General features: G+C 40.4%; 1 protein-coding gene across 8 annotated transcripts in view; it reads left to right on the top strand.

Annotated features, from left to right (window-relative positions):
• The window catches only part of DGKI (diacylglycerol kinase iota), a 215,115-nt gene that overhangs the window by 150,429 nt on the left and 50,793 nt on the right, over positions 1-13,893 (top strand). For all 8 annotated transcript variants that reach the window (XM_064654708.1, XM_064654704.1, XM_064654700.1 and 5 more), the window contains 4 exons: positions 2,409-2,478; positions 4,966-5,006; positions 6,561-6,688; positions 7,266-7,391. In XM_064654708.1, the coding sequence (XP_064510778.1) occupies positions 2,409-2,478; positions 4,966-5,006; positions 6,561-6,688; positions 7,266-7,391 (365 nt within the window). The remainder of the gene's footprint in view (positions 1-2,408; positions 2,479-4,965; positions 5,007-6,560; positions 6,689-7,265; positions 7,392-13,893) is intronic.

Below are 13,893 nucleotides of genomic sequence, written 5' to 3'. Positions count from 1 at the left end.
GTGTAGGAAACTGCCTGAGGTAAAATGAAGAACTAAATCTGCTTATATGGGGAGGTCTAAAAAAGAGTATGAAATGTTGAAAATCAGCTCAATACTTGGCTCTAACCTCTACAGTTATAGCAGTATATGAATTAGTTGCCTAGCCATCTTCTCTAGTGCACAGCAGTGTGAAATCCCTAACATACCATCCATTTTTTATAATGCTACATTTTGAATGCGCCCCTCTCTGTGTTTTGTCTTCAGTACTTGTTTGTCCTGGTTTCTTCAAACATGGTTTTTTTCTCAGTGGGTCACTTTCTGCAAACTGTCTTGTTAGGTTAATTTGAGGTTTGTTCCACGTTGGTATCCCTATACGTATTGCAGAAATGGGAAAAAGCAGTGGATAAAGAGCATGAATAAGGTGCTTAAAGTGATAGAACTGTCTTTATACCTCACTAATAAGGTGTCATGGGTACTTTTAGGTCTCATAAGTGCAGTTCTCTTGTGTGATTCCTCTGCAGCTCAAAACATGGGAAGTCAGCAGAAATATTAGCAAGCCCAGGTGCAAATGAGAAAAATTGCACTAGATTTGTTTCTCACACTGTTTTGTTTCTCTAACGAGTTTATTACTCATAACATACCATTCTCATGGGCCTGAGACTTCGCAAGATAGTTCTGCAGTTGATCTGTACTGAAGTCTTGGAAGGAGGATATCACAATATGCAATTTGTGATTCAAATTTATATTTACCAGCATTATCCCTATATTCACTTTGCCAACATTATGTACTCTATGAATTTTTACTCATTTTTCTTCTTTGTGTAAACTACATTTTAGAACACACCATTATTGGATGTTTTCTTCCTTTTTCCCTTTGTATAGCAGTCCTCTCCTTTCCACAGAATGGACTAAATATTAAGATACATAAAGCTTTGTGCATTTAGAGACAGATGGCAGCAAACCTAATGGATTTCAGTGATCCTTGATTCTCCCCCATACCCCTTAGCTGCAATATAAGCAAACCTAACCATCCCACAGCTTGGTTAGTCCTTCTTAGAGAAAGAAAAGGTGTATTTTAAATCTGATTCTATGAAACTATTGAGATGTGTTACTTGGTCCCCATGTGCAGATAAAGTTCACTTTATGGAATTTGATGCTGTCATTGTCTCCATCTCTCCTGTAAGGAGGCTGGAGACAATAAGCTGTACATGAGAGCAAGGTTTATGAAATTAAGTAAAATCCTCCCTGTTGCTTCTACATTTTCTTTTCTAGCCATGTGACTTGGTATACTACTCTGTAGTCTGTTGTCTGAAAGAGGAGTAAAGTTTAATCTTGAGTCAATATGAGTCTGAATTTACACTGTTTGTAGATGTGCTGATTGTACTGCTTAAGATGTAAATAAGGATAGAATCTGGCTCTATACAAATTTTGTGTGTGTGCCCAAGATCCATGTTGTCGTGTTTTACCCTCTGCAGATACATTTGTGTTTAAATACTATATGCAAGTGGCTTTAAGAATTTGGCTGACCATACATTGGCAGCATGGAGTGCAGAGATGACCACCCTCTGCTCTCTTGAGATCCCTTTTGCCTCTCCAGCTCAGTGAGAGCTAAAAATGCATGGGGGACTGTTTGAGTGCTTGGTGAGCACAGGTCAGGAAGAAGGTCTCCCCAGTCATTTTCCTTCCCAGTCATTTAGTTTGGTTCCTGAAGTAACAACTGTCAGATCTCCAGGAGCAGATTTTTTTAGCCAGAATGGGAACATGTTGATGTAGGATGTCTATTTGTTTGGCCAGTGGTGATCCTCAGATCTGTGCTCTCCGTATTCTTGGTGCAGGGGATAACATGGTTTTTACTCCAATGTGCATTGGGGACAGAACAAACTGGGGAATTGCTTTGAGTGGCAGATGAGTAGAGAGGGCAAAAGTGTGTAAAAATACTGAACTGGAACAAAGGAAGGTGACAGATACTCTCAGGCTCTAGGGGATGGTCCTGTGCAGGGCCGAGAGTTGGACTCGATGATGCTTGTGGCCCCTTCCAACTCAGCCAATTCTGTGACAGCACATAAGGAACAAACAGTAATTAGAGTTCGTGGCTGCTGTTTGATGCTGATGTGTGTCTTTGATCTCTTTCACCTTTTCCTGTTGGGAAAGCTGTTGTTGATGCAAAGGTTTTGATAGTGCTGAGCTGAAGGGAAGAGGACAGCTGAAGATGTGGCTGAAACTAACCATGTCAGTTTACTCTTTTGTATGATTGCAGTCAAACCTTGATGTTGTGGAGAAGAAAATCCAGTGGGTTTAGGTTATGTAGTTTTTACACATTGTGCAATGTCAGTAGAGCAAAATGAAAAAAAGTGCAAAGTCTAGGAAATAGCCCATCTTAGAGAAAAAACGGTTCTTTTTTTTAAATATGATTTCCCTGCCCCATACAGGACCAGGAAAGCTCTTTCCCCAGAGTACTTTCTGTCCAGAGGCTCTCTCCTAGATGGTGCTTCCTAGACGGTAAGTGCATCTCCCTCTTCTTGTGCCCAGCGTGCTGCTTGCCTCTGTTGTGCATATGAAGGATAGTTCATCTGAGAGTATTAACTGTGGCGGGGTGACTTGTTCCTTCTTGTTACACTGAGCAGGTAAAAAAGGAGCTGAGTGACCCCCTTTCCCCTTTAAAAAATGAAGTGGGCCCTTCATCTAGCAATCAAAATGACTGGTGTAGCTTTTTCACCCCAAGGAGACATGCTCCCCCGAGGGAGGTTAGTTGGGTTTATTAGAGTCTCTGCTGTGATGAGGAGACTTAGTGCGTGGCAAAGCCTGAACTCAGAGTGGCTGTGGCAGTGTGCTGCTGCTGGTAAGGCTGTGCTCTTCACTCTGTAAGTTTGATAGTTTTTAGGCACTGTAGTGTTTAGGTGATGGAACTATACCTCCCTTTTCCTTGTAGTGCTGCACTTCATGTAATTCCCGGGAGAGCTGCACTTGTGTTTGACCCAGACTTTGTCGAAGCAGACGACTTATCTGGGCTGTACATCAGGCTCCAGAGCACAGAAATTAGCAGCTGAAATGGATGGCATCTGCTTTTACAAAAGCTTCAGCATGGGGAGGCTTAAATTTTTAATATTCTAAACAAAAACAAATTCTCCTTGGCAATTTCTAATCACTCTTCCTTGTCTCTCATGAGGGAAATTGATAAAGACATATTGAGAATCTGCTTGGTTTTTGGAGAAATCTGGGTGGGTAGATGCATTTAGTTTTTGTCTTTAGTATTTGATATTCTCATGCAGTGCCAAAGCCTACAATGCTATATCACTGTCCTCTTGTGTCAAAACTCCAGAGTGAATGGACCTGATTTCACTCACCAAACAAAATGCAAAGTAGATACAAAAAAAATTGCATCTGATGAAGCACATTGTACATAATAAAATACTTTTGGACTTAGTAACATAAATTATTTGACAGTGGCAAATTCATAATATGTGCTTTATTTAGTGAATCTCCCCTGTTTTCATGTGTTTTTCATGAGTAGCATAAATTTTCCTTGAATATATTGTTAATTCAGAGTGAATATCTCTGGCCATGCATTTGATTTACAAAGAGCTCCCAAGCATGGTATTGTTCTTTAGATTCAAAATTTGAATTAATCCTATTAGACTCATCAGTTTAATTATATGCTTGCCATACTCTCGTAGGAACAATGGACCTTCTTCTGTCACATATTTTAATGCAATCAATTCTTCTTATAAGCCTGAAATCCATTTAGTACATTTTAAAAAATATTTATTTCAAATTAATATTTTCAGTGAGTACTGTTTCATTAAACCTCACCTTTAAATTCACCATTTAAGGGGATAGGAATATCATAGAGTCATGGAATATTTATAGTTGGAAGGGACCTTAAAGATCATCTAGTCCCAACCCTCTCTGTCATGTACAGGGACACCTCCCACTAGCCCAGGTTGCTCAAAGCTTTATCCAATGTGGCTTTGAACACTGCCAGGGTTAGGGCACCCACAACCTCCCTGGGCAACCTGTTCCAGTATCTTGCCACTCCCACAGTAAAGTGTTTCTTCTTAATATCTATCCTGAATTTCCCCTCTTTCAGTTTGTACCATTGCTCCTTGTTCTATTGCTACAGTTCCTAATGAAGGGTCCCCCTCCAGCTTCCCGGTAGGCCCCCTTCAGATACTGGAAAGTTTTATGAGGTCTCCATGCAACCTTCTGTTCTCCAGGCTGAACAGCTCCAACTTTCTCAGCCCATCTTCATAGGGGAGGTGCTCCAGTCCTCTTATCAACTTCATGGCCTTCCTCTGGACTTGTTCCAACAGTTCCATGCCCTTCTTATGTTGGGGACACCAGAACTGTATGCGGTGGTCCAAGCGGGGTCTCACATGAGCAGAGTAGAGGGGGAGAACCACCTCCTTGGACCTGCTGGCCACATTCCTTTAAATGCAGCCCAGCACACAGTTGGCTTTCTGGGCTGAGTGCAAACTGCCGGCTCATGTTGAGTTTTTCATCAACCGTTACCTACAAATTCTTCTCTGTAGGGCTGCTGCTCTCAATCACTTCTGGACCCAAACTGTAGGTGGGCCTGGGATTGCTGTGACCCAGGTGCAGGTCCTTGCGCTTTGCTTTGTTGAACTTTATGAAGTTCGTCATGACACCTCTCAAGCATGTCAAGGACCCTCTGGATGGTATCCCTTCCCTCCAGCGTGTCGACTGCACCACACACCTTGGTGTCATCAGTGGACTTACTGAGGCTGCACTCACTCCCACTGTCCATGTTGCTGACAAAGATGTTGAGCAGTTTTGGTCCCAGTACTGACCCTTGAGAAATACCACTTATATGGACATAATGAATTAATTAGATTATGTTCTTGTGGGGCCACTTCACTGACACAGGGGTTGTCATATGTAGTAGTGGACAAAACAGCCTGTTTGGGCCATGCAGTTCTGCTCAGACTATTTTCTTCACAGTGGCTTTGTTGTTTCTCTGTCTTGCAGCAACTTCTGCTGATCGTTTTTACCGCATTGACAGATCTCAGGTAAATCTTTATTCAGTTATAATTTTTATAGATTTATTTTTTTTAAAGCTTTGTCAAATGCAGCTTAAAACAAATTATCTGCCATTCCTCCTGTATATTCTGAAATGTTACTGATGTCTCATGAGAAATAGAGAAAATATTCTGGGTTATTTTTTAGTTGATGTAATTCACATTGTTTCAATGATGTCTTGTGTCTGCTGACCATCTGCTGTTCTGTTTCCTACCAATTTGATATAAAGATCAGAATTTTCTGCACTCGTCATCCTTGTTGTCTTACTAAGGGCATCTGTGTGGCACCAGTGTATTTGCATTTATCTTTTCACTGATGCTTTTTGGCACCAGAAGCCTTGATCCTGTGTATGTGTCTGCCACCAAATAGCTATAGAAGTTGAGGTGATGTTACAGTTTGAGAATTAGGAACCGAGCTGCATCAAATATTCCTAAAACAATATGTAGCTCTGCTGGATTCAAACCTGTGGTAGAGTTTTGACAATCTGAGTACGTTTTCTAGAAAACACTGAAAATTTTACAGGGCTTTTGGTATGTCTGATTTGTGGCCAGAACAGGCAAATTAGTGGCTCAGCATTATGTGCAAATTGTTGATTTCACACAGTGGCCATTTGTATCTGGTCCCCCTGAGAACTGTGTAAGCTGTTTCTGAATCACATGGATGTATTACCGTTTCTTAATAAAAGCAGCTATTGCTTTAGTTCAAGCAGCAGGAGCTGTGACTTCAGTTCAGAGTTGCCAGGTTCAGTGTCTGCATGTAGCCACCATGGGACTTCTTTACACACATATTATACATCTTTGTTTTCATGTTGTACTTCCACATTTGGAAGGCATGGGTGAAGAAGATTCAGGTTAAACTAAGCAATCTGATCCTGTTTGGCTTATTCTGTATTTCTTTAATACTTGACACTGTACAGGTGGTCATCTTTCTCTCCTACTCCTCCATCCTGTGTTTCTGTGGGGAAAAGGTCAATACTGTGTGATGGTCCCAGCACACAAACAGTGGGAAGTGTCCTGCCTGTTTGCCTACATAGACAGGCCTACTCCCACTGAGTGTTTTTTTGAAGGATAATGAGCCTTCAGTGTCAATAACTAAAAGGAAGGACTAAGAAAGAAAGCTTTGTTAATGGAGATGTGAAACCAGACTGTACAAGCAGTAAAGATCTGGAAGAGTACCCCCAAACAATGAAAAGTTCTGTCAGCTATCACTGAATGAGACACCTTGGGTGCATTTCGAAATGCAAACCTCAGTCTGTCATTTTCATCAGAATGACGTGGAGTCATTGAGCCTTTTAAGTGTTGCTGTGAGTGTGAAGCTTGCTCATTGAAAATCTTGTTTGGCTTGAAATCAATGAAATATTTATTAGTGACTTCAATGGCATTGGTTTTAATGTGGTTGTATAACTATGCACTTAAGTACACAGAGTCCCCTGAATGCTCTTCAGAGACACTAATGTGCAGCCAGCTGGCTCTAGGGCAGGTGGGTGCTCTGAGAGATCAGTGATGCTGCAGGTTCATTATTTGTTGCTTGTATCACTCCAACAGGAACATTTGCACTTTGTGACAGAAATTTCGCAGGACGAGATTTTTATTCTGGACCCAGAGGTGGTAATGTCACAGCAGGTGGGGACGCCACCAGGAATGCCTGATCTGGTAGTGGAGCAGGCCTCTGGGTGAGTACTGCTGGGATGGGACTTTTCATGGTTGTATTAGAGATAAGCATCTCTTTATGGTCCCCTTTTCTGAAGGACTGGGAGTTGTGGGAGGGCAGATATTAGATGAGGAGCTGAGGACAGGAACAAATCCAGCCATGGTAATGACAGAAGGACAGTAGCATAATCTACATCTACTCCATTAGGCATCTTGGAGCACACAGCAGGGCTAATAGACTTCGGCACCTCCTCTGCAGGTCAAGATACCACTTGACTATCTGCCCTGTCATAAACCTATAATGACTGAGTTACAAACTCTCTTCTCTGTGTGGTTAGGGCTCTGATACCACTGTATAAGGCCCTAAAGCCCTTTATGTCTAAGCATGATGGTGAAGTGTCTGTTTCTTATCATCCTCTCAACAGACCAGAAATGCTTCTATTCATCTTTAGGAATCTTGTATTCGTAGTGAATTAATCAATTTAAACTTGCCATGGGCTGAAAAATGCTGGGAACCACTAAGCATAAGATGGCTTAAAGTGGAGTATGCAGCTAATTTCTGAGGGGTGAATGCCTTTCTCTTCCTTCTTATATCCCTAGAATATCAGATCGGTGGAACCCTGCTGTGCGAAAGAGGATGCTGAGCGACAGTGGCCTCGGCAAGATCTCCCCCCACTACGAGGTACCTGACAAACAAAAGGACGCCAGCCAGACACATATGCTGCAGTAAGAGCCCTCTGCATTTCTCTGCTTGATGACGCACTGTCACTGTCACCACAGCCAACTCCTGGTGTCTCCTTTAAGCATAATGAATTGTGCTGACATGCTGAAATTACAGTTCTTTTGCTACCTCTCTTTTGCTCCTCCCTTCTGTTCTTCCTCTTTCTCCACTATTATATGTTCTTGCCTTTGCTTCTTCCTCTGTGACACCCTGAACTCTTAATTAATCTAGATCCAAGGACCTTGAAAGAAAATATGTTATTTTGGGTGCCCGAATTTCCACCTAAGGAAATGTTCTTGGCAACTGTTAAGGAGAAAGATCAAAGTATTCACCCTCACTGTAGCTTTGATACAATGTGACAAAGCAGAAACCTCTAGAACTGCGGCTTGTTGTCAAAGATATGGGCAATAGTTTTCATATAATCTTGAACCGTGTAGGATGGCTAAACATTGGTCTTCTTTCTGATGATACCCCCGTGGAGACTTCTACCACTGTGTCCTATTTACCCTGTTCAGATTTGTATAAAAACATCTCTTATTCTGCCTGCCTATTTTAGAAGTGGTTCTCAACTTTTTGGTCATTTCCCTTTAGATTTTCAGAACTACCAGTAGATCTATAATCACTACCAAAGTTTAGATGGGAAACACTTGTCAGAACTCTGTTGGTGACTTTGAAAGATTCTAGTCTTTTGGGATTGTTTCCCTTCCCTCGACCCCCTCCAGGTGCCTGATGTATAATTATGTACATCACTTCTGATTTATGTTTCTAGTTTTACTGTATGGACATCCCTATGGACAGATGTTAAAACTTAGTATAGAAAAATAAGGAATAGTGACCATGTGGTCCTTGTTTCAGATTTTCTTTCTGTCTGGATGTGTGTGGAAGGGGGCTGCAAAGTGCGTACAGGGCAGGCAGAGCCTACATTTCCTGGACAGATGCAGTGTGGCTGGTAGACTGTGTAGCCATGTGGCTACCAACTGGAAACTTTCCAGCAAACTGGAAACTGCTGTCAGGAGAAGGAGATGTCATGATAAGAAAGGATGATCTAGGTAGCACACACCCCTGGTTTTCTCCTGTTGCCCTGAGGGATTCTGGGTTAGTTCTTGGTGCTCTTTGCAATGTGAAGAATGGTGAATTCAGGTTCACTTTTCCACAGACTGGAGCGGCAGGGCCCAAAATTTGAAGCTAACAAAGCTATGAGAAAAGTGATCCTTAGACACTTCTAGACAGTATGGAAAGATGGTGAGAACATGTGGACTAATTTCTAATTGGTAAGAGGAATGATTTGGATTACATCAGCGTGACTGGAAATGTTTGCTTAGCTGTAACAATTACGTCTGGTAGATTTATTAAGTACAAGAAAAGTCAGCAGCATTGCCCAGAGTAAAGTGTATCTGTCACTGCCTGCTCTGAGGAATTGTTTTCTTTACAGCTTTTCTAAACTTAAATTGTTTTGGCTGAAATTTTTCATAGTAAGACTCCATCTTTGACTGTTTCTTTTTCTTGTAGTAAAAACTTGAACAAAAAAGTCAGTTCTTTCTGAAGACAAGATTTGTGGGAAATGTGCTCCTGCTTTCAAACAAATAAATAAATCCAGAGGTTGTTTCCTGAGACATTTTAGTGCTGGTAGTGGAATGAACTTCATTGGAATGAAGTTTTGGAGGCTTGACATTTAATAAAATGTCATCATAATACCAGGGAGATGCCTTTCGCTGTCTTGAAAATTACCCCGGAGTTTGCCCTGCTGATGAGACTGTTCATGCACTTTGGAGACACCTCAGATTCAAGAGTTTTGCTTTCAAAAGTTTCTGTCTGTACATGCTCACAGAGGAGTTATGCCCCTTCCGTGCTTAATTCAGGTTGCAGGCCTGCCCACAGGGCTGAGGGAAGGGGGGCTGTGCTGCTCACCACCTGATCTCCAGTAGCAAGGAGAAAAGGGATGCAATAGTCATGGTCAAATGGAGACATGCAAGTGTCTGGAAATCAGAATGGAAATAATGAAAAGGAAGAGGACATGGGGCACATATAGGTAAGGGAATAGTGAGACAGGCTAGAGGCACAGAGGAAGGGTCTGTGGCTGTTTCTCTGCAGAATCTGGAATTCTGGGTTTATGCAGATTATTCATTCCACAGGTGGGCAAGCTCTGAAATATGTTTAGACACTGCCTCATTTGCTGCCAAGATGGAAGGTATATAGTAAGTGAGTCAGGGGATCGTGGTGGAGAAAGAAAGATATTATTACAGTTAAAGCACTTGATGCTGCTCTGGAGGACTGGCTTCTCTGCTCAACATCCCTGACAGGATTTCTGAACGATGAAGATTTACAACAAACTTTTTGCAAATGGCCTGTTAACAGTGGGCTCCTCATTCTATGCATGTCCACTGTGAAGTAGCTTTGGTTCCTGGGAGGCCAGTACAAGGAGAATTTGAAAGAGAGCGAAGGGCTGGAAACTGAGAAATAGGCTTTCTGTTGCCTCAGGTTGTAATACTAATATTAATGGAAAGTTTGTGCCTGCTTTCCCACCTGCAGAATACAGATAATATTGCAGCCTCACCTTAGAGGAGCAGAGTGAGGGTAAATTTCATGGCCATGAAAAAATTAGGTACTATGGGGAGACACTGTCAGAGATGCTTAGCAGGAAATTAATAGTTTTGCATTCTGTGCGGTCTTGGTATTGTGGAATAAATAAATCTTGAGGCTGTGCACTGCATATACAGAAGGATATCGTTCAGGTCTCTACTGAAATACTGAGGCAAGAGTCCAGAAGAAGAAAGTGAAGGGTGGCAATGTGATTTAAGGTTGTCGTGACATTTAATGCAAGAGGGGTGGAGTATGATGCTTGGGTGACATGAGCTGTGACATTTCCAAACTGTTAAATGTTTGAATTTGCAACCTAAAATAGTCTTTCTAACCTGGCACTTTAAAGCAAAATAAGAAGTGCTTTAGAGAGCACTATTATGTTTTGGTAGCTGAAGTAGCTCACAGGTTCTTTACAAAGATTTGTCCCTTCAGAAATTATTTTTCAAATAAAACTTGAGAGAAGGATTATAGCAAAATTTCTAAAGAGGAATATGGCAGAGAACAGAGGGGACAATTCCTTCTGTGCATGGAGCTCTTATGGATCTTTTAAGAATCATCAGCATCCAGTATTTTACATTTAGTCTGAAATACTGTACAGCATTTCCAACTCAAAGTGCATTATCCTATTGCCTAGGGCGAGTGACGAGGGACTTGGTGTAAGAAAAAGTGTCATAGTTGACTTACTGGGAATGTTATCTCAGTGGTCATTTTTCTCCTAAACAGTTGGGAGTGGAACTCTTCAGGTATTAGGAACAGATTAAACCACAGCTGGTCATAATATAGCTGCAGGCTGCTTAGAGTGCATCTGTCATCACTAGAAACACACATATATAAATATGTGTGTATATGCATATTTATATATATAAAACCTCTTTGAGATGAAGTTATTATCTCTGACAAGTGAGGAATGTAGCTAAAAAGTCAAAGTATGTGAATAGAAAGATCCCTTAAATTATTTCAATAAATGGAAGCAGAGAAGAGAATATGTGATCTGAAAATAATTATAATGTTTGATGTTGCTTTTGATCACAAGCTATTGTGTCAAACTGTAATTTGAATATAATGGTTTTGAGGCAGGGTTCTTTCTGAGACAGAAATTATGCTTTTGTTTTCAATTAACTGAGCTTCAAGTTATTTTCAGCTGGCTTTTGATTAATGGCATTTTGTGGTTTTGATAGCTCTTTGATGTGTAACTGATATATGGAGTGGACAAGACATGAAACAATGTCGATGCAATAACCAGGAGCTGGGACAGATTGTAGTTTAACAGGAATATCAATTAGTGTGAATGGTGCATAAAAAACACAATAGGAAGACAATTTATTTGGACTAGAGGTATTTGTTCTTAAAAAAGCTAAATATCCTGGTCTGACTCCACTTAAACAAAGGACCCTTCCTTTGTACATGAGTGGGTTCATCCTAATTTTGTCCTATGACAAAATGGTGCAGTGAGTTATGGATGACTTCACAGCCTGCTGTAAGCATTTGTTGCTGGCAATATATTTCTCTTGCTAGTTATGTTTGTTACCCTGTTGTGTGTTGAGAGCTGGAAAATGAAATAAAATAAAAACCACAACAGCATACAAAGATGAAAAGGTGACTATACTTTGGTAGAGGTTTAATCTGTGTTTTTTAATTGAAGTAATTAACTTCCCCATTTTTGGGGGCAGTAACAAGCACTTTTCTAGCAGCTGTCCAGCTGTATTTCCAAAGCTGCTAGCTGCATTGGCTGAATCGAGTGCATGGCTCATGAAGGGTGGGTGAAGGTTGGCCAGAATGCCATCTGGTCTTGTCAGGGAGAGGAAGAAAAAATGCCTGTAGGTGCTGGAAGATGGTTGCAGCCCTTTACACTAAATAGACATTAATTAGCTAGTAATACTATGCAGGCATTGCTTTGTGAGGCAATAATAACCTAGTTCCTCAGAGGGAAGAAGAAAAAGGCTAAATGCCAAGTGTTTTAACTCAACCACAAGAATCAGATCATTGCCCAGGAAATCAATGTGACAGTGCAGATGTTACAAGGTGGTTTAGGGTATTTTTTTAAGAGAATTCTTTGTGTATTACAAGATGAGAAGAACATCAGGTATACAACTTTGTATGTAGAAAGGAGAAGGGATGCTCTTTTAGTGAAAGTTTAGAAAATATAAAGAGATGATTCAGAACATGGTAGGCAGGAGCTGCCTAATGACAATGAGCCTTTAAAATGTCAAAGGTTCGTAAAGACTTGATAAATCCATGGCTTTCCCCAAAAATCTTCTACTGGGAAACTCAGCATCGGCTCTTAAGTAGGCAGAGTAGTCTGACCTGGTGTTTTTGACAGCAAAATCTGAATTAATTTTCAGGTTCACATTTAGTGCAAACTGCATTTATAACATTAAGCCACAAGAGTGAATTGTGTATGTTTTAACCAGGAACTTGTACACCTGTACAAATTACTTTCCATTGCCCAGATGAGGCTCCATGAGTACTGATTGCTTTCAAACAAATCTTATTTTAGTGAAGGCATAAATCACCATCTCACCTTTATTGTACACTCCTGTGTAATCTTTATAATAGAACTAGGCCATAACAGAGCACAGGGTCTGTTTTTGCTCAACTCTCCCTTTTCTTTCTCTTCTGTTGTGTTAGATACTTTTACAAATAGCTTGCAAGGCATCATTCTCACTACCTGAAATTGGAGCTTGAGAAAGGTTTGCCTAAAGCAATTCTCTGCCTCTTGCTAGGAAAAGAATGTCAAAAAGAAGGGGTTGTTTAGTAAAAGGGAAGATGTAGACTCAAAGAAGAGGGAAAGCAGTGCAAAGAGGATTGAGAATAAGTCAGGAAAAGGTAAACATGGGTTAAATAGAACTTTGAAGAAAGCAAAGGAAAATAAATTATAAGAATATAGCAAGTGGATAAGAAATTGAAGGGAAAGCAAGTTCTCTAAGTGAGATTGAGTGCAAAAGTGATGCATTTCAGTGTGGATCCCTGTCATGTGTTTTTAGAGCTCTTACTGTTGTCAGCATAATGCAGTCATAATCCTTACAATTTTAAACACATCCCAGATAGGGGCTACAGTTCATACGCCATTAGGAAAACCTTTTTTCAGTTGCTGCTGTAAATCTCCCCTTACCCCCACTTATGGAGAATTTCTTGACAAAGATGGAACCTGTTAATTTTTTTACACTCTGGTGCACAAGTGTAGTAGATAATAAATGCCATATATTTTATGGTCCTGTTGTGAATATTCTATTCATATACTTCAAGTTTTTAGCCACCTTCATTGGTTTTGGAGATTTTCAGTGGGGAAAAAAAGCAGTAATTATTGGTTTCCTTTGGAATTCTACCTTGAAAATATGTGCCTGTGGTTCTGAAAAAATTGATTTCTGCCCTTTCTCATTCCTTTAAATGTAACAATGAAAATCTCACAGATTTTTGGCTATATTTAAATAATTTTTTTGAAGCTTCTTGCCATCCACAAAAAAAATTCAGCCTGACAAACAATAGGAAGGCTCTTAAAAACAGTGGATCTTGGCTGACAAAAAGGAGTGTAATTTCTCTCAGAAATCTCTGTTTTTAAGGTCCGTTCCCAAAATAGATTGAATTTCTTATTTTTTTTCGGTATAGCCAGTTCAGTATTGAGCTACTCTAAACCAGTATAGTTATTTTTATTTTGTGGCATAATCACTGAATATGAGAACAATCTGTAACATTGCAGACAGAAATAATTCCCAGTGAGATTCATACTCTCTCCATATCAACAAACAAAAGTCTTGCTTAATGCCCTGTGCTGCTTTGCAGCCCGTGGGCTTTCAAAAGTTTCTGTATGGACACCTACTGTTGCTGGTATCTATTACTATTTGGAAGCTAATTTGAGCTTTCACAATTTTTCTAGAGGAACCTTTTTTTCTCCTTCTGGAGCTGCTTATTATACAGCAAAACCAAGTA

This window comes from Pseudopipra pipra, chromosome 5 (genome assembly GCF_036250125.1).
Source record: "Pseudopipra pipra isolate bDixPip1 chromosome 5, bDixPip1.hap1, whole genome shotgun sequence".
Lineage (NCBI taxonomy): Eukaryota > Metazoa > Chordata > Aves > Passeriformes > Pipridae > Pseudopipra > Pseudopipra pipra.
The sequence above is the reverse complement of the archived record's forward strand: the minus strand, read 5'-3'. Positions and strand labels throughout refer to the sequence as shown.